This window comes from Myodes glareolus, chromosome 8 (assembly GCF_982192425.1).
Source record: "Myodes glareolus chromosome 8, mMyoGla1.1, whole genome shotgun sequence".
In the NCBI taxonomy this organism is placed as follows: Eukaryota; Metazoa; Chordata; class Mammalia; order Rodentia; family Cricetidae; genus Myodes; species Myodes glareolus.
Window position 1 is genome coordinate 60,529,222 of NC_142033.1, and position 25,164 is coordinate 60,554,385.

General features: G+C 35.2%; 1 protein-coding gene across 12 annotated transcripts in view; it reads left to right on the forward strand.

The window, feature by feature from the left end:
* The window catches only part of Lcorl (ligand dependent nuclear receptor corepressor like), a 153,046-nt gene that overhangs the window by 107,114 nt on the left and 20,768 nt on the right, over positions 1-25,164 (forward strand). For 6 of the 12 annotated variants that reach the window (XM_048461637.3, XM_048461636.3, XM_048461638.3 and 3 more), the window contains 2 exons: positions 7,433-7,526; positions 15,494-24,404. In XM_048461637.3, the coding sequence (XP_048317594.3) occupies positions 7,433-7,526; positions 15,494-20,288 (4,889 nt within the window). In that variant the 3' untranslated portion in view covers positions 20,289-24,404. Of the gene's footprint in view, positions 1-7,432; positions 7,527-8,785; positions 12,890-15,493; positions 24,405-25,164 lie in introns of those variants that run through there. The other 6 variants (XM_085691914.2, XM_048461644.3, XM_085691915.2 and 3 more) reach the window with 4 other exon arrangements.

Consider the following 25,164-nt stretch of genomic DNA (forward strand, 5'->3'; position numbering starts at 1 on the left):
AAAGTCTTATTAAAGAGCTAAAAATAACAAGATTGCTGTGAGGTGATGGCACACACCTTTAATCCCAGCACTCAGGAGGCAAAGGTGGATCTCTGAGTTCTAAACCAGCATGGTACAGGGTGAGTGCCAGGGCAGCCAAGGCTACATAGAGAAACCCTGTCTTGAAAAAAAAACAAGCCAAAAAAAAAAGTAATAACAAAACCAAGATAATGTGAAGCTTGCTTTAAGACCCGTGAAGGATTTATAGTGCAATAATTAAAACTGGGTCCTTTTGTTAGAATATAAATCAGTAAAAGCTCAGAAATTCCCCCAGGAATTACTGAATTCTTGATAAGATACAAATGTCAGTATAAATCACTGGGAAGATGTCCTAGTCTGTAAATGTTCCAAGGCAACTGCTTATACACCTGAAAGGAGGTTGACAATCTCTACCTTGTACTATTCATTAAAAAGTTAAGGAATAAATTTGGAAAGCACATTTGCTGTTCAGAACACTGTACAGAATAGAATTTTGGCTAATGAAGTTTCTAGACTATGCCTGCTTGAATTAGAGAATTCAGTTTTCACTACTTACAGACTTGTGACCTTTGCAGGCCATTGATCATTTTGTCCTGTAATTAGAAAGTATGAATAAAAGTCATGTGAACTTTAATTGTACTCTTAGTACAGCCTGTCCTAGTTGGTTTCTGTTGCTGTGATAAACATCATGACCTAAAGCAACTTGGGACAAAAAAGGGGGTGTTTGACTTACACATCCTGATCATTGAGGGAAATCAGGACAGGAAGGGAGTCAAGCAGGAGCAGAGGCAAGGAATCTTGGTTACTTGTTTTCCATGACATGTTCATTTTACTTCTTAAACAACTCAGGACAGCCTACCAAGGGTTGGTACTACCCATAGTAGTCTGAGCCCTCCCACATCTATCATTAATAAAGAAAATTTCCCCACAGACATTCCCACAGGCCAGTCTGATGGAGGCAATTCCTCATTTGAGGTCCCCTCTTTCTATCAAGTTTGTATCAAGTTAACAACCAAGACTCATTGTCAAAAGTCTACTCTTGTCAGTTTGGCACTCAGCCACAAGTCGTTGTGTTGTGCTTAGTTTCCAAATGCAAACACCAACCAGGACATAATTCTGTCTAATATGCTACAACTATTCCACGTACAACCACAAATGCATTATATATTTTAGAGTAGGTGGCAAAGTCCCTTGAAGAATGCTTGTCTTTTAGCTTCTCATAACTTAAATATAATAATGTACATTTACATCAACTGGTGATCTTAACCTCAATCAATATTACATTACAAAAGAAAACAGATACTGTTTTAATAGATGTGTATTTGTGCATAAACATGTTCTTGATAAAGTAAGAAAGAAATAATCATATGACTTGATTCTGCAGTGGGTTGTGTGGCCTCATCTGGTATTTATAACTACTATTCTGTAAATTGATTTATAACTTTATAAACACCCATTCTGTATTTCCTCCACCCTCAGCAAGCACCTCAGCAGGTCTTAGTTCTTTCACTGGAGTTGTGCCCCATATTTTCATTCCTGAAGAGTCTGTGCCCTTTGCCATCCAGCCTAGATTGAGTTGTTGTAGTTACTCATTGGCTCTAATCATATGGTAGCACCAAGAATCTCATACACTACAGATATAATCTTCCCTACCTCCAATTGCTCTTTGGCAGTCACCCCTTCTAACACCTTTTTTTCTTCTCTTTCTGTCCGTCCGTCCTTCCTTCTTTCTCTCCATCCATTCCTCTCTCTCTTTCTTTTTGCTTTCCTCCTCCTTTTTTAAGATTTCTTTATGTGTGTAGGTTTTTGGCCTGCATGTATATTTGTTATTATATGTGTGCGTTGCCTGCAGAAGCCAGAAATGGGCATCAGAGTCTCTAGAACTTGAGTTACTGCTGATTTTCAGCGACCACGTGGGTGCTGGGAACTGAACCCAGGTCTTAGAAGAACAGCTAGCACTCTTAATCACTAGTCAATTTCTCTAGTCCATGTTGTTCCTTTTTATCCATCTGTTAAGGGCATCAGAGTCCAAAATAACTTGTTCAGTGAAAAGTTTAATGTGTCTCCTAATAGAAGTACTCCCTTCTCTGGAACCAAAACTTGTAAGCCAGTAAAGTATAAGGTAACGGGAACAGGAAGCAAAAGTTTTCCTAATCAGTCACTAGCAGTGATAGTGAGTGGTAGCTCCTAGTTTCCACCTCTTGATTCTTGTACCCGTTAATCCTAGCTATAGAATAAACTGTGCCATATATTGGACACTGATTCCAAGCATATACTGCCTTCTAGATAACATTCCCCAGAACTCCAGCTACTGCCACCTATTTAGTGCTGGAAATGCTTAAAAGGCAATGTCACCATCTGTCAAGCTAACTGCTTCAAGATCATGGGGACCATGGTATAACCAGTGGAGTTCATGACATTGGGTATTCTGTCATATTTTTCTGACTATGAAATGAGTTCCTTTGTTAAAAGTAATGCTGTGTGGAGTATTGTGAGAATGGATGGTAGTTTGGACAGAAGCATTAAATGCAGAAAAAGAAAATCCATAACCGGAATAAATATCTACTCCTGTAAGGACAAAGCATTACCCTCTTCATGAAGGAAATGGTCTGATTTAGTTAACCTACCACCAAGTCACTAACAGGGAATGGCATCAAATTAGGGGCTCATTGTTGGTCTCTGCTGTTTGATAATTTGGCACTCAGCGGCTGTAGTCAGGCCAGCCTTGTCAAGTGAAAGTCCATCTTGTTAAGCCATCTCTCCAACATAGCCACTTCGTTCACGGCCCTTGTGCAGTAACAAATAGGGATGAGCAGAGAAAGACTGAGTGCACAGAATGGGTCATGCTCTCTACTTGATTATTGAATTCCTCTGCTAAAGTAACCTTTTGATAAGCATTTACGTGGGATAGAAATAACCTCATGTCTTTTGTCCATTTAAAGAGGTCTTTCCGTGTAGTTTCTATGCACTCACATGTCTTTCTCACCAATTTTCCAGTCATGCTTCTTCAAGTCCCTTGACCATTCAGTCAAACCCAGCAAAGGCACTTTTGCATGCTTCCCATCATAGAAAAGAATTGTAGCTTTTGATTTTATGAAGCTACAAATATTTTCTGGCTATCTGTTAAATACCTATGGTTAAACAGCTGAAACCATAAGACTTCTCCTAAGAGTACAATAAGAAAAGGGCTAAAGACTTACTAAACAGTGCATTGGGTGAAGAGGGAGGAAGGGTCCTATTTGAAGAGATAGTTAAAGAATGGCCAGAGAGGTAAAATGAAGATGGCCTAAGGAATTTTTAATGATATTGGCATCACTTTGTGTCAAGCAGTGATTATAACAGTTTCATTACTAATGATAACTTTAACATTTTGGTGGAATTTAATTTTAAATAGTTTTTCTTTGTCCAGACAATATAAAATAGTTTCCTTTTCATCTGTATTCACTGTCCTTCATGAAACAAGTCATCATGTGTTTCATATATTTAATATTCATGATGAATTTAATATTCATGATATGGCTCAAAGACTTTTGAACTCGTGTCTATAAGTGGAGTATGACTGAACTTCCTTATTTGCATTATATAGTAACTACAGGCCAATAAGATTGTGAGAAGTTAACAGATGTTTTTCTCACTTATAATCATATTCAATTCAACAGTAATGGTTATCTTGACTTTCTGAAGTAAGTCTTTAAGATTTTTAGAATCCAGCCAGTAAAGGAATTGATTAAAAGTCACTTTCAGCTCTTTTGGGGAAGCTGCTAACACTCTTTCCCAGATGATCATTACTGATTCAGTGAACAAAGTTCACTGATCTCAGTACTATTCATTAATCAGTAAGAATCTGCTGTATACAGTTCTGTGTGCTGGTTATATGTGCTGTGTATAATACAGAATTGAATAAGCCAGTGATAAGTTAAGATAATAATTATTGAATTACTACCATTTTCATGTCATTATTTTAAGAAACAAATATAAGAAAATCTCTGTATTAACTATAAAGCTTAAATAGAATCTAATCCAACTTACCCTTCAGACCCTAATGGATTGATGGTTTTAGACTAGGCAAATTATAAGAAAGTGACATAGTATAGAATTGACATACATAAGATGCTGTGAACTTGTGAAAGGCAACTAAGTAGGGGATGATGCTGAAAGGTTGGTGGAAATTAGCAAGGCTACTGGAATACCATATAACTGAGTTCAGAGTAACAAATTTAAACAGAAATGAAAAAGAACCATGACTTTTGAAGAGTAGAAAATTTTGTTGTAAAGAATTCTTTGTCAATAATTTGCAATATGAAGACATTTTATAAACAATTTTTAATTTTTTGTCAGAAGACTTGATAAAGTATTATGCCAAAGAAATTATTCACTATGGTCATAGCTTAAATTTTCAAATATCAGTCCACTTTTGAATTTATCTCTGCTAGTACTGTATGTACAATTAACTATATATTCTTATTTAAATGTTAGTTGCCTGCATTCTGAATATTTTGCTGTAGGGTTTGCTCACAGGATGTTAAATTGTAATGTTAAATGCCAGTCTGCAACTGAGGGCAGTTTTAAAACAGAGAGAAAAATACAGCTTAATAACTGTGTACTGACACCTAGAATTAATTAATGTACTATTGGCTCATATGTATTTCTAATTTGCTTTCTCATAAGGAGTAAATAAATGTCTAGAAATATAGTTAAGATCTCTTTAAATCTTTTATTTGACTAATTGTTGATACCACCAATTTATGCATTTAATGGAAAGTAGTTTTCTATTCTTTTCACATAAATTGTATGCTGAATGTACTGTTTTTAATTATGACTATTTGAAATACCTACTAATGTTGAATATGAACATGGCCCATTGTCTAGCACTTCGACTTGCAGGTATAAGTTTGAGAAGGTCCTTATAACTTAAACATGAAGTGACACACGGTAAGGTGCTTACATCATCGTAGTTGCTAAGAAGGAAAAGTGTGCATGAATACTAACAGGTGAAGGGAAAGCAAACTGTAATATATTAGAGATAGTGAAGCATTTCTTCTTCAAGTATATCGTCATGAAAGCATAGTGAATACATAGTAATTATTTACTGAATTAGTCTTTAATATTTCAGATAAGTACATACATGAAAGAGAAATACCAGTAGATGGATCCACCGTTGAATATATGAATTATTGCTAGGATCAAGAAAATACTCTGTCTCCATTTCTCATCCTTCTAAGCTGTCCTCCTTATCCACTGTTCTTTTCCGGTTCAGACAATACTAGGAATATTTTTCCCCTTTTTAGACAGAGGGAATGCTCTCTTGCTGTTTGATAGGTGTAATATCCTTAAGAACTAAATACAGGTGATTAAATGCATGAGAAATACATGATTTGGTGAAAACGAAGCATATTAGGCTGAATTGGTAAACTGACCGAGATACTTGAAATAACTTTTATATAGTAGAAACTTTGTCTCCCTCCTTACACTTCTGATCTAAGTATTCTAACCTATAAGTCAACACTAAGTTTCTTCCAATTTTTCAGGTTTTTATTTAGCAAATATTCTCTGAACATGTAGGCCAGGCACTCTTGCAGACAGAGTGATGTATTACTGAATAAAATAGATGTGCTGGCTGTGTAACTATAGCAGCTAGAAGGTGGCCTGCTAAATAATGACTAATGCATATAAAGAATGCTATAATGGAAACCTAGCGTGATGACAGTCCACCAAGTCCAGATTATGTCTCAGCTGACTGGGCGATGCCTAAAATTTGGGAGGAATCAGTGTGACTATGAGGGGAGAAGAATAGGGGAAAGAAAACAACTAAATTGTGGAGCCTTAGAGATGAGAAACAGCATAGAGCTTTCCACATGGAGTTCCTGTTGACCAGGCCTTTGTGGTCATTCCCCGCACAGTGTTGATGCTTTATAAAGATGAAATCTTGTCAGATTGCTGGACTCCTTCAGTGACTTCCTGTCTCCTTCAGAAATGAAATCATGGCCATGTGATCCTGTATGATTTCGGCTACATTTCTGATCTTACCTCTTCTGATGTTCCTCTACTTCAAGCAATTTTATATGGTGGTCGGTCCTTCTGTAGAAACCATCCCATCTAGAGCCTTCTCCAGTACATCTGCTTGATTGTTCTCAATCTCACCTTGCTCAGAATCCTATTAATAAATAGCAGTTCTACACCTGGGTGTGGTTCTCAACAGCTATAATCCTAGTACTCAGAAAGCTAAGGCAGGAGATCTCAAGTTAGAGGTCAGCCTGGGCTAGTCAGTAAGTTCCAAATTAGCCTTTTCTAGGTAGTAAGTCTATGTTTTAAAAAATAAATAAAAGATATATGTGAATATGTAGACACATGTGCATGGCCTGCTCAGCCCAACCTTCATTATTTTATGAACTTGTTTTGCAGTGCCCGCCTAGGCAGCACTGTTGTCATCGGCGGTAGCATTCTATAGTTGGATTGTTTTACTTTTACTGAGCACCATAAAAATGGGCATTTTGCATGATTTTCTTTCTTTTTTTTCTTTTTGTGCTGCCGTTCTGCCATGTTGCTTTGTACATTATGAGCACTCAGTACATGATTATTTCTCCAGAGGAGGCTATGGATATGGTATTTTATTCATTCATCTCTATATTCCCCCAGACAATTATATATGAGGATTGACTTTGTTAGGTTTTTGGTATACTTTTAAGCTGGTATTTTTTTTTCCTCCATGATTCCTTTTCAAAGGCTTAATTTTTCAGTTTTTGAGGAAAAAGAAAGATGTGTCTTCTTAGCCTTATTTCTTGTTAGATTTTAAGTTAATCATGCATTCTGTGCTGGGCTTGTCCTTTAACAATTTCTGAATCATTTAAGTTTTTTATTTGTGAAAACTCACTATTATACCTGTGATAACTATATTTTAATTAAAAAAATACTGAAAAGTTGTTTTATAGCCATTGGCTTTCCTAGTTCTTTCTATATTGCTATTTGTAGTTTCTTTATCTAGTCTTAGTATAATGTCGGCACAGAATCAACTCTTGTACATTTCAGCAGTTTAAAGTAGTAGATAAGAAATTATTCAGTTCTCATTCATAACACATCCTTGCATTGCTTTTGATTTCCCAAAGTGCCAGCCTTGGGGAAAAACAATCATGGATGAGCTGTCAAGTTGACTTAGCACTGCAGGATCGTGGAAAAGTGACCAAAATTTGATTTTAAGCAAAACATGTGTTTGTTCATTCCTCCCTACCACCTGGCAGTACTAGCTCTCCTCTCCTTTTTCCTTATGTAGCACCTTCCCAGTTATGTCCTATTCCTAAAACTGGATGAGATAGGTGTTGAATTTATATCATTAATACATCAGCAAAATAAGATAGGAAAATGTAAGAGCTGGTGTTCTATTGAAAATATAAAGTTTTTTCTCTTGCAATAATTATAGGGGATGGAGTGTTAGATCTCTCTACAAAGAAAACCAGCATAAAATCTGAAGAGTCGTCCATATGTGATCCTTCTTCCGAAAATGCAGTTGCTGGGTAAGCAATATTACCTAGGAATTATAATTCAATGTCAATATAAATATCTTCTTGCAGAAAACACTTAATACTGTGCTGAGTGGGACTGACATAGTTTTCCTTCAGAATTTTTGTCACTCATAAGTTTGTCTTTCTCATATTTTCATTTGTCCTTTCTCTTTCTTTTTTCTTTCTGTTAAAGAAAAGTTATCAGAACAATCACCAAACTTCAATTCATGTTACTAAAATGAACTATTAATTTAATTATGGGATACAAACTAAGAAGCAGGGCAAGTGAGATAACTTGAAATACTCAGGAGGCAATTTTAAGGGAAATATTTAACTTTAATATTTAGTTTTTTAAAAGAATGAACCATTTCTAAAAGTGCTATAGTTACTAATTCTAAAACTAGCATATATATTTACAGTTTTTGCTTTAGTGTGGTGGCAAACAACTTAATATTTATCTAGTAATCACCACAAAAAAGCCCTTTCATGTCTTTAAAACTGTCACTAAATTAATTTAAATAAACAATTACTAGTGAAATGCTGTTCTGTTAGATTTTGGGGGTTTTTTTGTAACTTTTGCATCTTCTCATTACCTGCATAGAAATATTTTTTGTCCCAATTAAATCTGAGATAAATTTATTTCAACTAAGGTTGTAATAGAGCTGGAGTCACAGGTGTAACAGGCTTTAGAAGATTACAAAGTTGCATTTGAAATAGAGTAACATTCTCAAATGGAATTATTCATATACGTCTTTGTTGAAATTTTCAGTTCTATGCAGAGGAAAGAGTCTGTGGAACTGAGGTGTGTGTTTGGGAGTTCTCTTGCTGCTGCAAATTCCCTTTAAATGGGTTGACTCTTTTATTACTTGTTTAGCGGTAACGTCACGTTTCTACTAACCAAAACTCCTTGAGGATTTGGGTATTTTTATAATGGAACTCTAATTGTAAATAAAAATTATAAGTGTTGCTCTGCAAGCAGCTTTCAGAGGAAAAGCAACATCATGAGAATATTTTTACAAATACTCAGTTAGGATTTTATGTTCTTGGAAGGTCTGCCCATTGAGGCCACCGTATCATTGACACATTGTCCTACCAGGACTGTAGCGTTTGCTTTGATAAGGAGTAACTACTACATTCCACAGACCTAACGTGTCATAAGCAGTGATGTTACCTAAGCAAGGAGTAAAATAAAGGAGTGGACCCTCCCCTTCCATAGCTGTGTGAGAGTCTCTCATACATCAGTTTACCATCGTTTCATTCCATCCATCCAGGAGACTACACAGAAACAGAGAGGACTATGTGGAAAGAAGTGCTGAGTTTGCAGATGGTTTGCTCTCAAAAGCTTTGAAAGACATTCAGTCTGGAGCACTGGACATAAATAAAGCAGGCATACTTTATGGCATACCTCAAAAAACTTTACTTCTCCACTTAGAAGCCTTACCAGCAGGGAAGCCTGCATCTTTTAAAAACAAAACTCGAGATTTCAATGATAGTTACTCATATAAAGACAGTAAAGAAACTTGTGCTGTGCTGCAAAAGGTAGCCTTGTGGGCAAGAGCTCAAACAGAGCGCACAGAAAAAAGTAAACTCAACCTACTTGAAACCTCAGAATTAAAATTCCCAACAGCTTCCAGTTACCTCCATCAGTTAACTCTACAGAAAATGGTTACTCAGTTTAAAGAAAAAAATGAAAGCCTTCAATATGAAACTTCAAATCCTCCTGTACAGTTAAAAATTCCTCAGCTACGAGTAAATTCAGTTTCAAAATCACAACCTGATGGTTCTGGTCTGCTGGATGTCATGTATCAAGTTTCCAAAACCTCTTCAGTCCTTGAAGGAACAGCTCTCCAAAAACTGAAAAATATACTCCCTAAACAGAACAAAGTAGAATGTTCTGGGCCTGTAACTCACTCAAGTGTTGACTCTTACTTTCTACATGGGGACCTCTCTCCTTTGTGTCTTAATTCTAAAAATGGAACAATTGATGGAACCTCTGAGAACACTGAAGATGGATTAGACCGGAAAGATAATAAGCAGCCCAGGAAAAAACGTGGCCGCTATCGGCAGTATGATCATGAAATAATGGAAGAGGCCATTGCAATGGTAATGAGTGGAAAAATGAGTGTTTCCAAAGCACAAGGAATTTATGGGGTACCTCACAGCACTTTAGAATACAAGGTAAAGGAAAGATCTGGAACACTGAAGACTCCTCCGAAGAAGAAACTACGATTACCAGACACTGGGTTATATATGACAGATTCAGGGACTGGCAGCTGCAGAAACAGCAGCAAGCCTGTGTAGATTACTGTTAGAGAATGTCTGTGTGCGCATGTGTGTGTGCACAGGTGTGTGTGTGTGAGTGTGTGTGTGTGTATGTATGTGTGTATCTACATACACACATGGAAATTACAAATGCTCACTCTGACAGGAGACATGAAATTTTACAGTTCAAAAACCACTTACATGCCTTTTGAAAAAGTTTTATTCAGGGTTTTCACTGTGGACAGAATTATAGAGTTGCTTATTAATTCTGATAGTTTGTATTTAATCCTTGTATAAATAGGTGAAAAAGATTCAGGTTTTCTTTAGTAGTCAATAGCATAAAATGTGGGAAAACAAGTAATTGTCAAGTGATAACATTTTTATTGGTAAAAGAATATTCTAGCCATTCAGTTGAACCATCTTATAATGGGAATATGATATTAATAGTTTGTGAACACTTTTGTGTAACATACCTACAAGTACTGTGAGTATGTCAAAGAACCCATCAAAGTTAAATAGTTCTCTCTGCACCAAGAGTAACTAATAGATACAGTATTAATATACTGCAGTGCATTCTATGAAATACAAAATGCACTGGAGTGCATCCACCAGGATAGAAGAGAAAACCTTAAAGGATATGTATAGTAAAATTTAATATTTATCATTTAATTGTTGATTTAGCAGGAAGTTGGGGTTATAAGTATATAATTTAAATTTTAAAAACTGACATAGTTAGCCCCAGCAGCTATAGAATCCTTTAATATAAGATGGAATACTAAAAACAAAAAGTAATTTAAATTTAATTATTAAAGTAATTTAATTTTGTTTTTTATTTGAAAAATAAGCTAATGTGTAAGGTTAGAAAAGAAAGTTGGAATGCAACTTAGAGCATGTTTATAATGTGCACAGAACAAGCTTGAGAATGGTCATTTTGGTTAAATGTGCTGGTTAGTTGATGTTATGACTACTTTAAGGATTGTGACACACTCCTCCTATTGAAAAACCTCAGTGTAACTTTAATATATTTGCTGCTGTGACATTTCAAAACATTTTCAGTTTATCAAAATGAATTACAGATTTCATTTTGGTGGGTGATACACTATCATTTTGCTAATAACCAAATTTGCAGTTTGTTCAGGGTCTTGAATAGATTTACAGATATTTAACACTGAAGCTGTTTTGAACATTCAGTAATGTAAACTCTTTACTAATTGGATAGTTAGAAGCTGGGCAGTGCATTTTAACTTTTACTACTCATATGAGACCAGTAATTTTTATAAAAACAGTTTTAAAAATATGGATCAGAGTATTCATGTGGGTTTATGGAGTATGAGTTTTGGTAGTAAAAAGCATGTACCTCCATGTAAAGAATGGAGATTTGCTTTATAGATGAGAATCCCCGCAGTGCCCCTTTTCTCTGTTAGTATTCAGGTTCTGGTCATTTTCCTAAGCCGCTTTTTCTAAGTCCAAAAGGAATTCTTACAGCTGAATTTTAAAAATGAGTGCACCTTTTCAAATACTTGTGTTTTACACTTGTGTTTGTGTGTATTTAATAATCACATGAATATGTGATTGTTCAGCTACTAAACTTTAAAACTGCTTACATATATTGAAAGAAACTGAAAAATAAGAAAATATATAACCAGGTAATTACTTGGTCTCTGAGATCTGTATTGAACATGTTCAGCTGTTAATGTTACCTGCTTACTAGGATATGAATCCTCCTCATCTTTTTCTTCCCCCAAGAAAATATACATAATAGATTACAGGACAACATTTGTCAGGGTCATCTTTCTTTTTAAAGAACTAAGCCATATTTTGTGAGGACCGGAACATGGATTATTTATTATATTTCCCCCTATTCCCATTGAAAAACAAACTTAAAAAGTAAATGCTTCAGAAACAATTTTCTTGACCTCTTTATACAGAATTTTGCTTGCAAAACTTTGGGAGCTCGAATGCATTACATAATATTTATATTGTATTGACCTTTTTTATTCCTCACACTATATTTACATTGATAAATTGATTGAGAAGTTTATAGTAAAGGGAAACTTACAGAACACTTTTATATCATTTAAAAGATGACCTGACCAAAAACTTTACAGGATTCATATATCAGGGATCATTTTGCTATTGACTTCACAGTGATCAGTAGTTTTATAGGTAATATTATAGTTAATTTGCAGCATTTTCGTACTTGTATTATTTATTTTTGGTCAAATAGTAAATTAAATATTTTTTGATAGTTTATAGGTAATGATCAACCCATAACTTTTAAAAGAAACATAACGTTTGTATTACTGAGTTGACTTTTTGATTATACAAACTAGGAAAGGCAGGGAAGTTTATGGGTTCCCCTCTCCCCACTGATTCTATTAAGATGTCCTTTATGTTATACCTTCAAAGTACTTTATAAATTTAGTTACCAGTTACTACTTTAATTGACAGATTCTGAAAAGTACAGTTTCAGCTGACTTTTAATGAACATGAAAGCAACCCTTATGTGCTTTCTACTTATTTGAATGTTCCTCAAGTATTTTATATTTAAAATAAAAAAGAAGGAAAAGAAAAAAACAGTGCCTCTGTTTTTAGAAAACTACTGCTCAGTAAAGTTGTTTAAAGCATTTCTGGTAGCTGATGACAATTTTATATTAAACTGTATACTGACTTTAGTGAGACTGATTTTTTAGTTGTTTACAGTGCAGATACTTGTGTTTGTTTTTAATTGCAGTATTTCCATTGTCGCAGTAATTTAGTAAAACTCTGTGGCTGCCTTGATTTTGACAGATTTTGTTAATATAAACTGATTGTTAGGCAATTAGTTATATTTATGCATAAATCAATTGCACTATAATTCATGAATTATTTATTACAATATTTTCTAATGAATTCATGTATCTGTCTTGTGTTGTACATGTACTGTAATTTTGTTCCTACTTTGTGTTGTTATATATCTAAATCTGATTGTATGAATTTTAATTGTTCAGTTAACGTGTTTCTAGGTTGTAATTTGTAGTAAAGCACTTCAATGCTTTTGCACTTAAATTTACAACACTGTCGGTGTGTGGTTAATTTACTCATTCAGTAAAGAAAAGAAAAGTAAAACTTGACTACACTGAATTCTTTGATTCCCTGTGAGGAGTTTTTGTTTTCTGTTTTTTAACGGTATTAGAAATTGACTCTCAAAGAAATTGTCACAACAAATTTGTAACAGAAAGGGGGTAGAGTAACAGAAATGAGATGTTTGGACTTACAAGGAATAGGAAAGAATTAGAAAGAGTTGAACCTAGAAAAAACATGAAAACCAGTTAGACTAAGGTGGTCAAAAATCTCAGCATTTAGGAGCCAGAAGCTGGTGGAGCACTGTGAGTTCTAGGCCAGTTTAGTCTACGTAGTAAGGTCCAGACCAGCCAAAGCTACATTCTGATACTCTGTCTCAAAATCACAATTTTAATATCTTTACATAATTACTTGAGAATAAATTCTGCGTTGGAGATTCACACATATGCCTGTTCACTCATTACATTTTTCTTTGAGATTCTAAGGTAGATCAAAAGAGAGGAAAAAAAGCTTTGAAATCAAATAAGACTATTTTAAAATTCTGTAATTTATTAATGTAGTTGTCCACCGTTTATATAAGATAAAATCTAATATCTGAATATCTTTGTACTAATCTATTGTTCATATTGCTAGGTGAGTATCAGTCACAACTGATATTTTTCAACTTCCAGTATAAAAACTAAAAACTGAATAGGAAAACTCTTCCTTTAAAATAAAGATTTCCTTGGAAGATCAGAAAAGTCATATAGGCGTCAGTGGTTTTCATAATTTTATGAGATTAATCAAATTGAAATTCTAACATTTTTATATTAGTTAGCATTAGCTGCTTTTTGATCATTTACGTTTTGACAGGGCTTATTTATTTTTATATTGGGAATTACACCCTGGGCTTTGGACATGCTAATCAGCACACACTCTCCCATCTCCTCACTGCTTCTGTACAAGTCATTTCATTAGCAGCATTTTAGGAACTGCTAAAAGGATATATTGTAATTATATAAAACATACTCTAAAAGTTTGTAAGCACTCTACTTATTACTACTTAATACGTATGCTTAGCAAGCCTTAGCATTATTTCAGAAACTGAATCTACTTCTTAGGGTGTGTTGACTTTTCTTTTGCTTGTCTGAAATCATAAATTTGAATTGCTGGAAGAGGATATAATTTTCTAATATTTGGTAACTAACATTTGATGTTACCTTTGCTCTACATTTTTTAAAACTTTGACATTGAATCTTGAGTTATTTCTTATCATTGTACACTCTACAGTATAAAAGTAGATTTAAAACATCTTTACAGAAGGACCAATACTGGGGCTGTGTATCTTCTTTTGTCTAGAGGCAGCACTAAACTTTAAGGTCTTTGCTTATTTTGGTTTATTTTCACTTTGTTTGCTTCTGTATGTCAGAACATGTTGCTAGTCTCACTAAAACATTTGTAAAATATGATAATTTTTTCAGTGAAATTTTGATCACATGCTCAGAACTTGCTTTGGTACTTTTTAGTACTCAAACAACATAATTGTATAAAACTCAGTAAATTATTGTGTAATAGCTATAGACAAAGTTATTCCAGTGTCAGGTAGTAATATAAAAATATTGATTTCACTGCTCTTTTAAAACAAACCCCTTTAATTTTTAATACCATGAACATACTGTTTATTTTTAAAAAAAAAAAAAACCACATTCTTCAATTGGGTCAGTTGTAAGTAGTATATCCCAATTACAACCTTAAATAACATTTTTTTCAGAGTAGGAACAAATGACAGGCACATCGGGTTAGGAGAGAAGGGCTGTTCCCACTACAGAGTTTGGTGATGTTTCATTAAAATGGATACTTTTCTGAAACAGAATTCCTTTAATATATTTTATTCTTCTTGCTGCTGGTATTGAATTAAAAATATAGGCTTCTATATTGTTGATAAGCAATCCTGGGTTTTAGTTAAAAGCAGATATGTATTAGTTTCTATGGTGGGGCATTTTCCATTGAATTTTAAATTTCCATTGAAATTTAATAATTAGGTAAGTAATACCTTTAGTTTTCCTATGCTTTCCATAGTTTTTTAAATCAGTTAAAAGTAGATTTAATTTTTAAATAGCTTCCTTTTTCTTTTATATTCTTCCTAGGTTAAAATGACTGCAACTTAATCTCAGAAATTTGATAACTTTTTTATGATTATGCAGAGCTCTCTTAATATTCCATTTCTTTCTTACTACCTACCAAAGTATTTTAAATAAAAATAAGATTTTACTACTTACCTTCCTTATTTTGCACTAATATGGACATGATAATTATAAAATATGGCAAAGTGTCATACTTTACAGAAATTTTTATTCCTTCTGAAGCACTTTTCCTTAAAATTTATTAATATATCCAAAATTCTTAATATTATCCATGTGTTAATGTAATAATGTGGAATCACCAGCTTGTATTGCAAAGGCTTCACTTTGACTACTATACTTTGTCATAGGAAATTACTTACCAGTGCTTCATACTGTTTCTGCTAAAAGTAACCAAGATGTCCTTGCAGTTCCGTCTGTAGGAGTCAGGAGTCCAGCAATATCAAAATACGTCATTCAAACGCTGTCAAGAATTATAACTCCTTATCATGGTATCTTTGCTGTAATCATTTTTTGTTTGATTTTTATTTTTAGTTCAACTGTTGATGCAAAATCAGAGGAAGCTACTAAAATGGAAAAAGGAAAATCAGCATTAAACAAAGTTTTGGAATCTTTGTGCATACATCACCATCAACAAGTTTTGGCTATGTTGAAATTTCTAGTACAAGAGCAGAATGCTGCTTCTATTTGCTGTTGTAACTCATCATGTACTATGTCTTCAGAATCTCAAAAACCCCTATTCGAAGATGATTTTCATGGTCTGTTCTGTAGCTGTGAATATAGACTGGCAGAAAGAGGGTGTTTACACAATGAGAGACAAAACCCTGGTTTAATGCCTCTGCCAGTCTGTATTAAAGAATTACATTGTCTGTCTTGTCAAACTGTAACTGTTGAACACATTAAGACAGTAATGAATAGTGGTATTGAAAGCAGTTATAATGCACACAGGTGCTGTTGTGGACAGTTAGCAAAGAATAACTCGACAAAATCAGCCTTTCATAGTCCTCTTTTGTCAAGGGAAGTTTGTGATCTTTCAGACAGTCTTAAAGATACCTGTAGATCTCGAAGTCCCTCACCCCCACCATTATCACCTGTGGAGACTGGATTTGAAAAGTGGAAAGACATCGTCTCAGAGCTTTCAACCTTAGAAAATAACAAACTCGAGACAAGCACTAATCAGCCTCCATCTCTCACACCAGCCGAGATAAGCATTCACAAATGTGATCAAGACAGCAAAATAAATAAAACTAAGCAGTCCGGTAACTTTGATTCTGTGCTCTTGGATACCAGCAGTAGTTGTACCTCAAATTATGAGAAGGGTGAAACAACTGTAATTTTTCAAGATTTAATGGATCGTATTAATGAAAAACTAAAATCAATAGAAACCACAGATACATCAAACCTCATAAAATTATCTAGCACTGATTGTGATTCAGATAATGATTTTAAATTGGGAGATTTAATAACATCTCTCTTGCACAGTGCAACAGCCAGTGATTATAGTTTTATGGAATTACTGAGTCAACATGATAAGAAGGTAGAAAATAAAATTATTCAAACAAGATTTCGAAAGCGTCAACAGACCTTATTTGCCATGCACAACTCTCCTGATTCACCTGTGATCAGAAGGCAGTCTTTACAGATAAAAAGGGAACTTGCCAGTCTTGATGAAAACTTTCTGAGGAAAAGATACAATGAAAAAAATCCAAGAAAATTGTCATGCAATGATAAGATGCTTTCACTGAACAAAGAATTCCAGCCTTGTCAAGAACCTTTAAAAAATTCTAAGAGCTTTCAAGATGGAAATCATGCAGAAACACTTTCTTCACCAAATGATGTAGCGCCATCACTGCAGTTACCTCTTGAGAGCTTAGGAGCTAGCATGGTTTTTGATCAATTTTCAGAAAACATTAGAGCAGCTTCATCTGAGAAAATGAGCCAAAGAAAATCACCAGAGAAATGTACAGCTGAAAAACTGACTGTACAAAATAACAGTGAAAATACAAAACTAGAAAATACTCAAACACTTTTGAGAACTGATGCTCCTTGTCTTTTAAGCAGAACTAAACGAAATATTGTGCCTCCTGGGTGGTATTCTATATATGTAACAAACAATTCTGTTTCCAAAAAATTCCCCGAGGGCAAAAGAGTATCAGACTCTGCTCACAGCAAAGATTCAACCGAAAGTCTCCAAAATAGAGACTTAAACAAAATTGCAATGAATTCTAATTTGCAAGTTGTTGTGGAGCGTTTGGAAGACACAATAAATATGGCTCAGAGGTCTTGGACTAATCAAGCACAATCTGAAGGATTTAAAGCCTCCAAGAAATTGATAGGAACAGATGGTGAAGACCAAAATGGGGTAGATTTGACCTGTACTTTAAGTAGGATGGCTTGCAAAAGTCAGGGTTTATCAAAATCTGTAATACCATCTAGCAATAAAAGAAGTTATGATATGCCTGTAAAGAATCTGAACAAGAGACCTCATAATCCAAAAATAGCACCCATTTTAGAGAGAGGTGGCTTGACATCCAGTGTTGAAAGTGTGCCAACAAAATGTGAAGGAATTGAAAGTTCTGTTTCTAACTATTCTAGTCCTATTAAACTCATGTTTTTATCTGAGATTAAAAGCACTGAAGGAATCAAATATACCTTAACTTCAGTCAGCACATCACAATCAAATGCTGAGTTTTCTTCTCACAAACATAAAACCCATCAAGTAAGTGGAAGAAAAAGAGAAGCAAAGGAAGACATACCATGCATTAACTTTGAAGATTACAGTTCTAATCATGATATTAACTGCCTTCAAAGCAAATTAAACAAATTTAACTGTGTACAAGAGGCCACACCATCATCTGCAGAGTTTACTGACAGTTTAAACAGTAATAAGCCACAAGAAGACCCTGAGGAAAAGTCAAGTGGTGGTGTTGACTTACCATATAAAAGAAAGCCAGGGAGGCCTAAAAAAATTGGCCCCCAAGTTGTGAAACAGACTAAACGACCAATTGGAAGACCACCCAAACCTAAAGCTGATCAAACAGATGTCAGTATTGGCCAAAATGAGTCTTTTAATGCTGGAAAGAAAAATCTAGAATGTCTATCAGAAGTGAAAGAAGGTATTTATAGAAAGAGTATTACTGTCACTGTTGTTTATGGAAGGTCAAGAAGAACTAAGAGATGTGTTTCTGAAGGAAGCGTGAACATCAGCAACATCTCATTGAACAGTGATGTCTCTGACTTTGCAGTTAACTCTAGTCGCCTCAGAAATGCTAAAAAATATGAGACTGACTGTGGTGAAGGTCTAAGTGCTGTGTCAACATTGACAACTGAAAGTAGGGTTTTTTATTCTGACTTTGAATATGTTAGACCCATCAAGACCAAGTCTGTGATCCCTCAGGCTTCCAAGAATATTATTCGACCAAATCAAAAGCCTTTGTCAATTGTTAGGAAGCCGGGGAGACCTGCAAAAGTGAAAATCTCTGGTATATCCGTGACTATTAGTAGAATTTCACCTCACGAAAGAGAAGTATGCCTTAGCAGCTGCTTACCTCCTTTAGAACAGGAGACTATGTTAGAGAAAACTTGCCGAGAAGAAAAGCTTGACCAACAGTGTAGTAAGTTAGATAAGGTCAGACCCACTGATGCTGACATATTTAAGAATGAATCAAATAGTGCTGTTGTTTCTATACCTCCAAAACATTCAATCAGGGCCAGAAAACCTTTCCATTTCTTACATTCACTTGCGTCTTCTGGCTCACTTACTTACAAAAGTGCTTTGCGTCATAAATCATGTAAGCTCCATTTGCAGAAAGGCAAAAGTCCAAAGAAGAAATACAGGCAGTCAAGTTTTAAACTAGCTTCCAAAGGATTCCCAGGATATAGACGTTCAAGGAAAGCAGAAAAATGTTTGGAAGATAAAAAATTAATGCCCATTTCTGAAGTATCCTTGGACCCTGTTATTTCTTCTAGCCCTTTACTCAGGTGGTGGGCTACTTCTACTTCAAATGATTCATTGTTAGAGGAACTGAATAATAGATTTGAACAAATAACAAATGCATGGGTGCAGGTGAGTAGAGATGAAGCTCAAAATCCCGTTCATAGAGCAGGCCCCACTGAAAGCGATGGTTTTAAAGCAGCAAGCCCTCTGGAAACCTGTCTTGTAGAACTTGAAGTCTCACCTGTAAAAATGCTTTTTCAGAAAAAGTATAATTTGAATGAACTTTGTACCTGGTTTATGCAAACAACAGAAACACAGTCCCTTTCTTTAGTTAGAAAAGCAAATGCTCGAAACCCTTTGGAAGTGATAAGCACCAAGGGCATTAAATTAGGGGTGAAATGCTGTGGGTTTAATGCCAGCCCCTTCAGAAAGCACTTTAAAAAATTTGCTGTCTCCTCTCCTTCAAAGTCAGTAGGGAAATTCCATATACTACATAAAATGGTTGGCTCACCACTCTTAAATGTGAGAAGAAATTTAACACTAGCTAGGTTGAAAAGGACTGAGTTTAAGAGTTTGCATTGTGAAAGGTGGAGAAAAGAGGAAAAGCCTCACAGCCACAGAACAACTGATTGGAACTCAAAAAGCAGGAACTTAAAATTTTTCTGCCAGAATCAGTTTTTGACTAAGACAGAGAGGGAGACAAATGCAGTGACATCACTCAGTGGGAAAAGTACAGTGGGTAGCCAGTGGGCCTTGCCACTAGAAACCAGAGTCAACTTTCCTCAAGAGAGGGTGGCAGTTAACGATATCACCACAACTGATAGTTTGGAGAGTCAAGTGAAGTCAGAAACAAAGGAGAATGGAACAGGGTGTGGCCAGACTCGTTCTGAAAAGGGACAAAGACTGGAAAATGTGTTTTCCAATAATTGGAAGTCAAAAACTTTAAAAGACTGTAGAATATTTTTGAGGAAGATCAACTGTCTTGAACACAGAAATACTTTTAAGCTAAATACAATTATTTATTCTCCTGAATCTGTTGACAGTGAGATCCAGATGCAAGGAGAAGAATCAAAGCGTTTTAATTTAAGGTCCCATTCAGCAAGGCAAAATTCCTTTAAAACACATAATAAAGAAAGAGGAAATGTCAAAGCAACTAGTCCTGCAAGTGATAGATTGACCGATGAACTTTACAGTAGTCAGTTAAGTAAGCTGGTTAATTTTGAAAAGAATGCTGGTCATTCTGAGGCTCTTAGCAAATTAAACAAAAGAAAAAGACCACCATGGAAGACCACAGAAATGCCACCTAAAAGACATAAACGACAGTCTTGCAACAATGGACAAAAGACCAATTGTTGTACAAAATCCCAAGTAGGTAAGTTTTTCTCTCCTTAATCTTAAAGTTCCATTGTAGGTGCCTTAAGTAAAACATAAGCTAGTGGATAGAAAAGGAAGAGCTACTTGGATTCTAATTTATTTCTAAAATATTCAAACAATCTCATTTCTTGGCACCTGGTATGAAACCCTTGAAATTAGGTGCCGCTAGATGTGGTGCACTTGGCCACTCGGTATCAAACAAACAAATACATTAGAAGAGCCATGAAGAGCTTCCTGAAAATACCCATGAGTATATTTGATAGATGACCGTGACAACTAACTAAAACTTCACTACCGCAGGCTAATACATGCTTTTCCTTCTCAAAACTAACTATGACAATATGCAGAAAACTGCTAAGACTCATTTAAAGACTGTGACACTAATCCTAGGGTGTAAATCTTCCTTATTAAACTGCTACTCCATTTGATATTGCTTTGAAAACCTGCTGCAAGACTGCTTATTTAAAAACCAGTAACTATAAGATTTTCAGTGATCAACAAGTATGTTAAGTGGACTTCTGTGTTTCAGACATTGAGCTCACATGTATAGATATAAAGAGGAGAATTCCTTTGTAGCTGAGCAAGTCACTGTTAAGGTCATGTCAAATTTAGAATGCAAACAAATTAAATTGTAGTAAGGTACCTTACATGGGTATCCCAGGGAGATTATTACCCGTTTATAATGTAAATGAAGTGAAAACATGAACATAGTAGTTGCCCACATAGCCATTTCCATCTCTTTATCTAGTAGGTGCTGGGCAGTGCAGGATACTAGAGATGGGAGACTTTATAGATTACTCCTCACCAAGAGAGAAAGCCAAGTTACATTTAGAAAGAAGAATATTTTACGGTTTGTGTTCATTTTTACATTTTATAGTTTAGAGAAATCTTTGAGGGCTGAGGGAAGTACCAGAGTCGATAGCATCAGGTCTCATTCAAACATTCAACACGCCAAGCAGTGGTCGTGAACGCCTTTAATTCTAGCACTCCAAGATGTAGAGGCAGTGAGTCTCTGTGAGTTAAGGCCAGCCTGGTCTACAGGATGAGTTCCAGGACAGCCAAAGCTACAGAGAGAAACCCTCTCTCGGGGGGGGAAGGGGGGGAGTTAAATGCAGCAAGTAAGTTGAAAAGTTTTAAATATGCTAATGGTTTTGTGTGTACCCCCAATTCAACTAGGTAAATAATTTTAACATACAAAATTTAGTACTATATAACATATAATGATTAAAATTTTAAATATCATGAAATGACAACATGCTTAAAGGAGGTCGAAGTAGAATCTCCATTATGAAAGGTAAATAAAAACTAGAAAGAATAACTTGCTTGTGATCCTCAAGAAGGCTAAAAATAACATTATAACAAATGCCATGTCTGAAAAATACCTAATAGAGAATTTTTAAGCTTATAACTTACCTAAAATATGAATACAAGTTTCACAAAGAATAAAATATAGTTTCATCTTCTGTTTCATCTTCATCTCATGTTGTTACAGGTTTTCAAAAGTAATTTGCATTAATTCATTTTACAACAGAACCATATTTTATCCTTGCAGCTTCTCACCCATTGTATTTCCTAACAATTAAACACAATCTTACTTTAATATTATTCTTTACCCTGCCAAATATAAGATTACCCTAAAACAGGAAGATGGAGAATATTTAAATATTACTTTTGCAAATTAATTTAAAAAGTCTTTTTTGGGTATTTAAAAATTAGCATCATGTGAAGAGTTGTCTTTCATCTTTTCCATTTTAAAATTTGCTAGTATTGTTTCCTGTTCTGCTTAAAATTTTATTCATCTTTACTGATAACTTTCCTTCTTTATTTTAACATCCTTTTTAATCAACAAGATCATTATTTTTATAAAATTGTATTTATAACAATATTTGTTATGTTTATGTGATTTTTAAATGTTTCTTGCAGTGTTGTGTTCTTTTCTCATTATTCTTGGCAGTCCATACTCATTTTTGCCTTTCTGGAAGTAACACTAAAGCTCATCATTAGTTTTATGTGTTTTCTTTTGCATAGAATAATTAATGACCGGAGACTTGAAGAACTGTTAACCACAGGAGTTAGAAAAATTCTTGGGCAGTGTATGTTATGATTTTTGAAATATTTCTATTGGTGAAAAAGATTTGTCTCTATCATGAATGTTTTGCCTTTGTACATATTAACTATCCAGATGTGTTTAATACTAAAGATCTCACTGCATTTTCTTTGCTCTGTATTAAATGTAGACATGGGAAGAAAGGCAAGTGCAGTTTTATCCTATTTTATTTCTCCTATTTTGGGAATGGCTACAATATGTTCTTAGTCAGTGTGGAAAGTTCAGGAAGTTCCGTTTCATCTAAGTGAGAAAAGATGCACACGTTTATATAAATAAAATTATTTTATGTTGTGAGCAGGAAACAGTGATTAATGTCATGGGTCTTGCTCTTAGAAAACTAAGGTTTTTCTCATAGAACTAAATATGTATTGAAAACTGAGTGATGTAACCAGGAAAAAGTGACCTGATGGAACATGAAGAAGGGAAATGGAACTCAGATGCATCCAACACTGCTGCATAAGTAGTGAGACTTGAAAGAGCCTCAAATACTAGAAACTGATAAGTGGTGGGCAGAGTCTAAGCAGAACAAATTACACGCAGAAAATTTAGTCAATAAAGTTGGGTCATTTGGAACAGTGACTTATTAGTCAGAGCTAATAGGGAATATGCATCGGTCAGGCTGAAGGTATAAAATCACAAAAGGCAGAATCACTGGGGAAAGCATTGTTTAAATGGTGAGGTCAACATCATTTAATAGGAAAAAATGTTCTAAGCCCTAAGTAGAAGATAAATTTTACAGAAGTCTATGAGATAAATCAGTGCCTTAGTAAAATAGAGGAATAAAAAGAAACAACAGAATTGAGCATCTAACTACACTTTGAGTGCTCGGTTTTAGCTTTAGGGGTTTAGATGTAGTTAGTGGGGTTTCTAAAAGAGATGTTAAACAAGGTAGATAATGTGAGTCCTGTGCAGACATGAGGGCTGAATTGAGACAGACTGGCAAATCAGCAAGTCACTGGAGTAGGAGAGATTGATTCCTCAGGGCAAGACTGCAGGGTCCTAGTATCCCAGAGTCACCCCAGGGTGCAGGAAACATGTGCGCATGAAATGACGCTGTTGAAAGTAGTCAAGAGAAAAGGATAGAGACGGAAGGAAAATGTTTTAATAGAGGAGTGTAAGTTGTGCTTAAGTCAGTTGTGATGAGTGCTGAGATGGTCCAGTGATTGCAGAAAGGGGCTATCCTCCTGGAGGAGGAAACACATGTATGGAGTAATAGACACAAAAGCCAGCTTCAGTGCCAGGTGCTAAGTGCTTAAGGAGAAAGTGAATATAGAAAACCAAGAAGCTGTGAGGAGACAGGAGATAGAATGGTGGGTAGCAACATTTGAAATGTTTAAAAGCCAGCTAAGAAACAAAAGGTCTAAAATGAGAGGGTAGCCCTGGGATTGATAATTGAGTATAAGACCAGAAGTTCCTATTTCTCTTAAAGTGGGAAACAATAGGTGGGGATAAAAGTCAGTACCTCATGGGCAGAATCTTGAGATAATAGAGTTTGTTATATTTAAGACTCAAGGTAATCTGAGGCTAGGGGATGGTTTAGTAAAGTATCTCCTATGGAAGCATGAGGACATGAATTTGAATCCCCAGAATCTATACAAAATCCGGGTACAGAAGTATGTACAACTGTACCTGCAGCACTGAGAAGGCAGAGAAGAGTGGATGACAGTCATCCACTGGGCCCCTTTCAGGATAGCCAAATCATGAGTTCAGTTTCAGCCAGAAAACCTGCCTCAAAAAATAAGGTGACAAACTATTAGAGGAAGGATCCCATTATTGACCTGTACTCTCACATGCATGCACACAAGCATGTACACACATTCACAGTTGTTATATACTAATAGTTTGGTTGGATTAGGAAACATGAGGTTTGAATAGCTGTCTCTAGATATATAGATTTAAATAGTGGTGTATTCTTATCTCAGCTGCCAGGGTGTGCTTTGGTTCATCATGTGTGTAAAGCAAAAGGCTAAAGGAATGAGTCTGCTATGACCAGCATCCTCTGAATAAAGATCATATGATCAAACTGAGTTATGAATAATCTCTTCTAATAGTAGCACAAAACGTGGGAGTTGGAGAAGAAAAGGAGCGTTTGATTAGATGTAGTTTACATATGTATATGTAATGCTAGAACTTGAACCCAGGGCCAAGTACATGACAGAAAGACACTGCCACTGAACTACATCCCCAGCCCTAAAATGGGGTGTGTGAAGGGCCAGGTGCTTAGGACTTTTAGGTAATATTGGCCTAAATGGATTGTGTTGCCAACAAATGGTAATACAGACCTTTGCTGATGTTCATGTGTCTCAAGTTCAGAGCAAACAAACATGTCTGTCCCTAATTGCTAACTGCCTGGGTAAACACACACTGACTTTGGACATATGTGACTTAAGACTACCAACCTACTAAGGACTTGTAAGTATTGTAGACTCATTTGAATCATCCTAAAATGTTATATTTTCTACAAGTACTCAAGGATTTGGATTCCTACATAACTTAAAATATTAAAAATATCAGCTTCTCCTATTTTGTCTTCTGTCCTGAAAAAAAATGACCAAAAATTTTCATTTATTTTGTGTTCAAAAAGCTGCTTTTTCACAAAAATTTATCACTTAATGGGTGACTTTGAAGTGACAGATCCCTTCAGCTACCTAAGACCAGGGCTGAAACTTTAACCCTCTCCAATACCCTCAGAAGATTCAGTCACTTTGATGATTGAACACAAAATACTCTTTCAAGTTTGTGGAGTTGAGGTACCTCATTGTAGCATAGTCATTGTAGTTTATATTA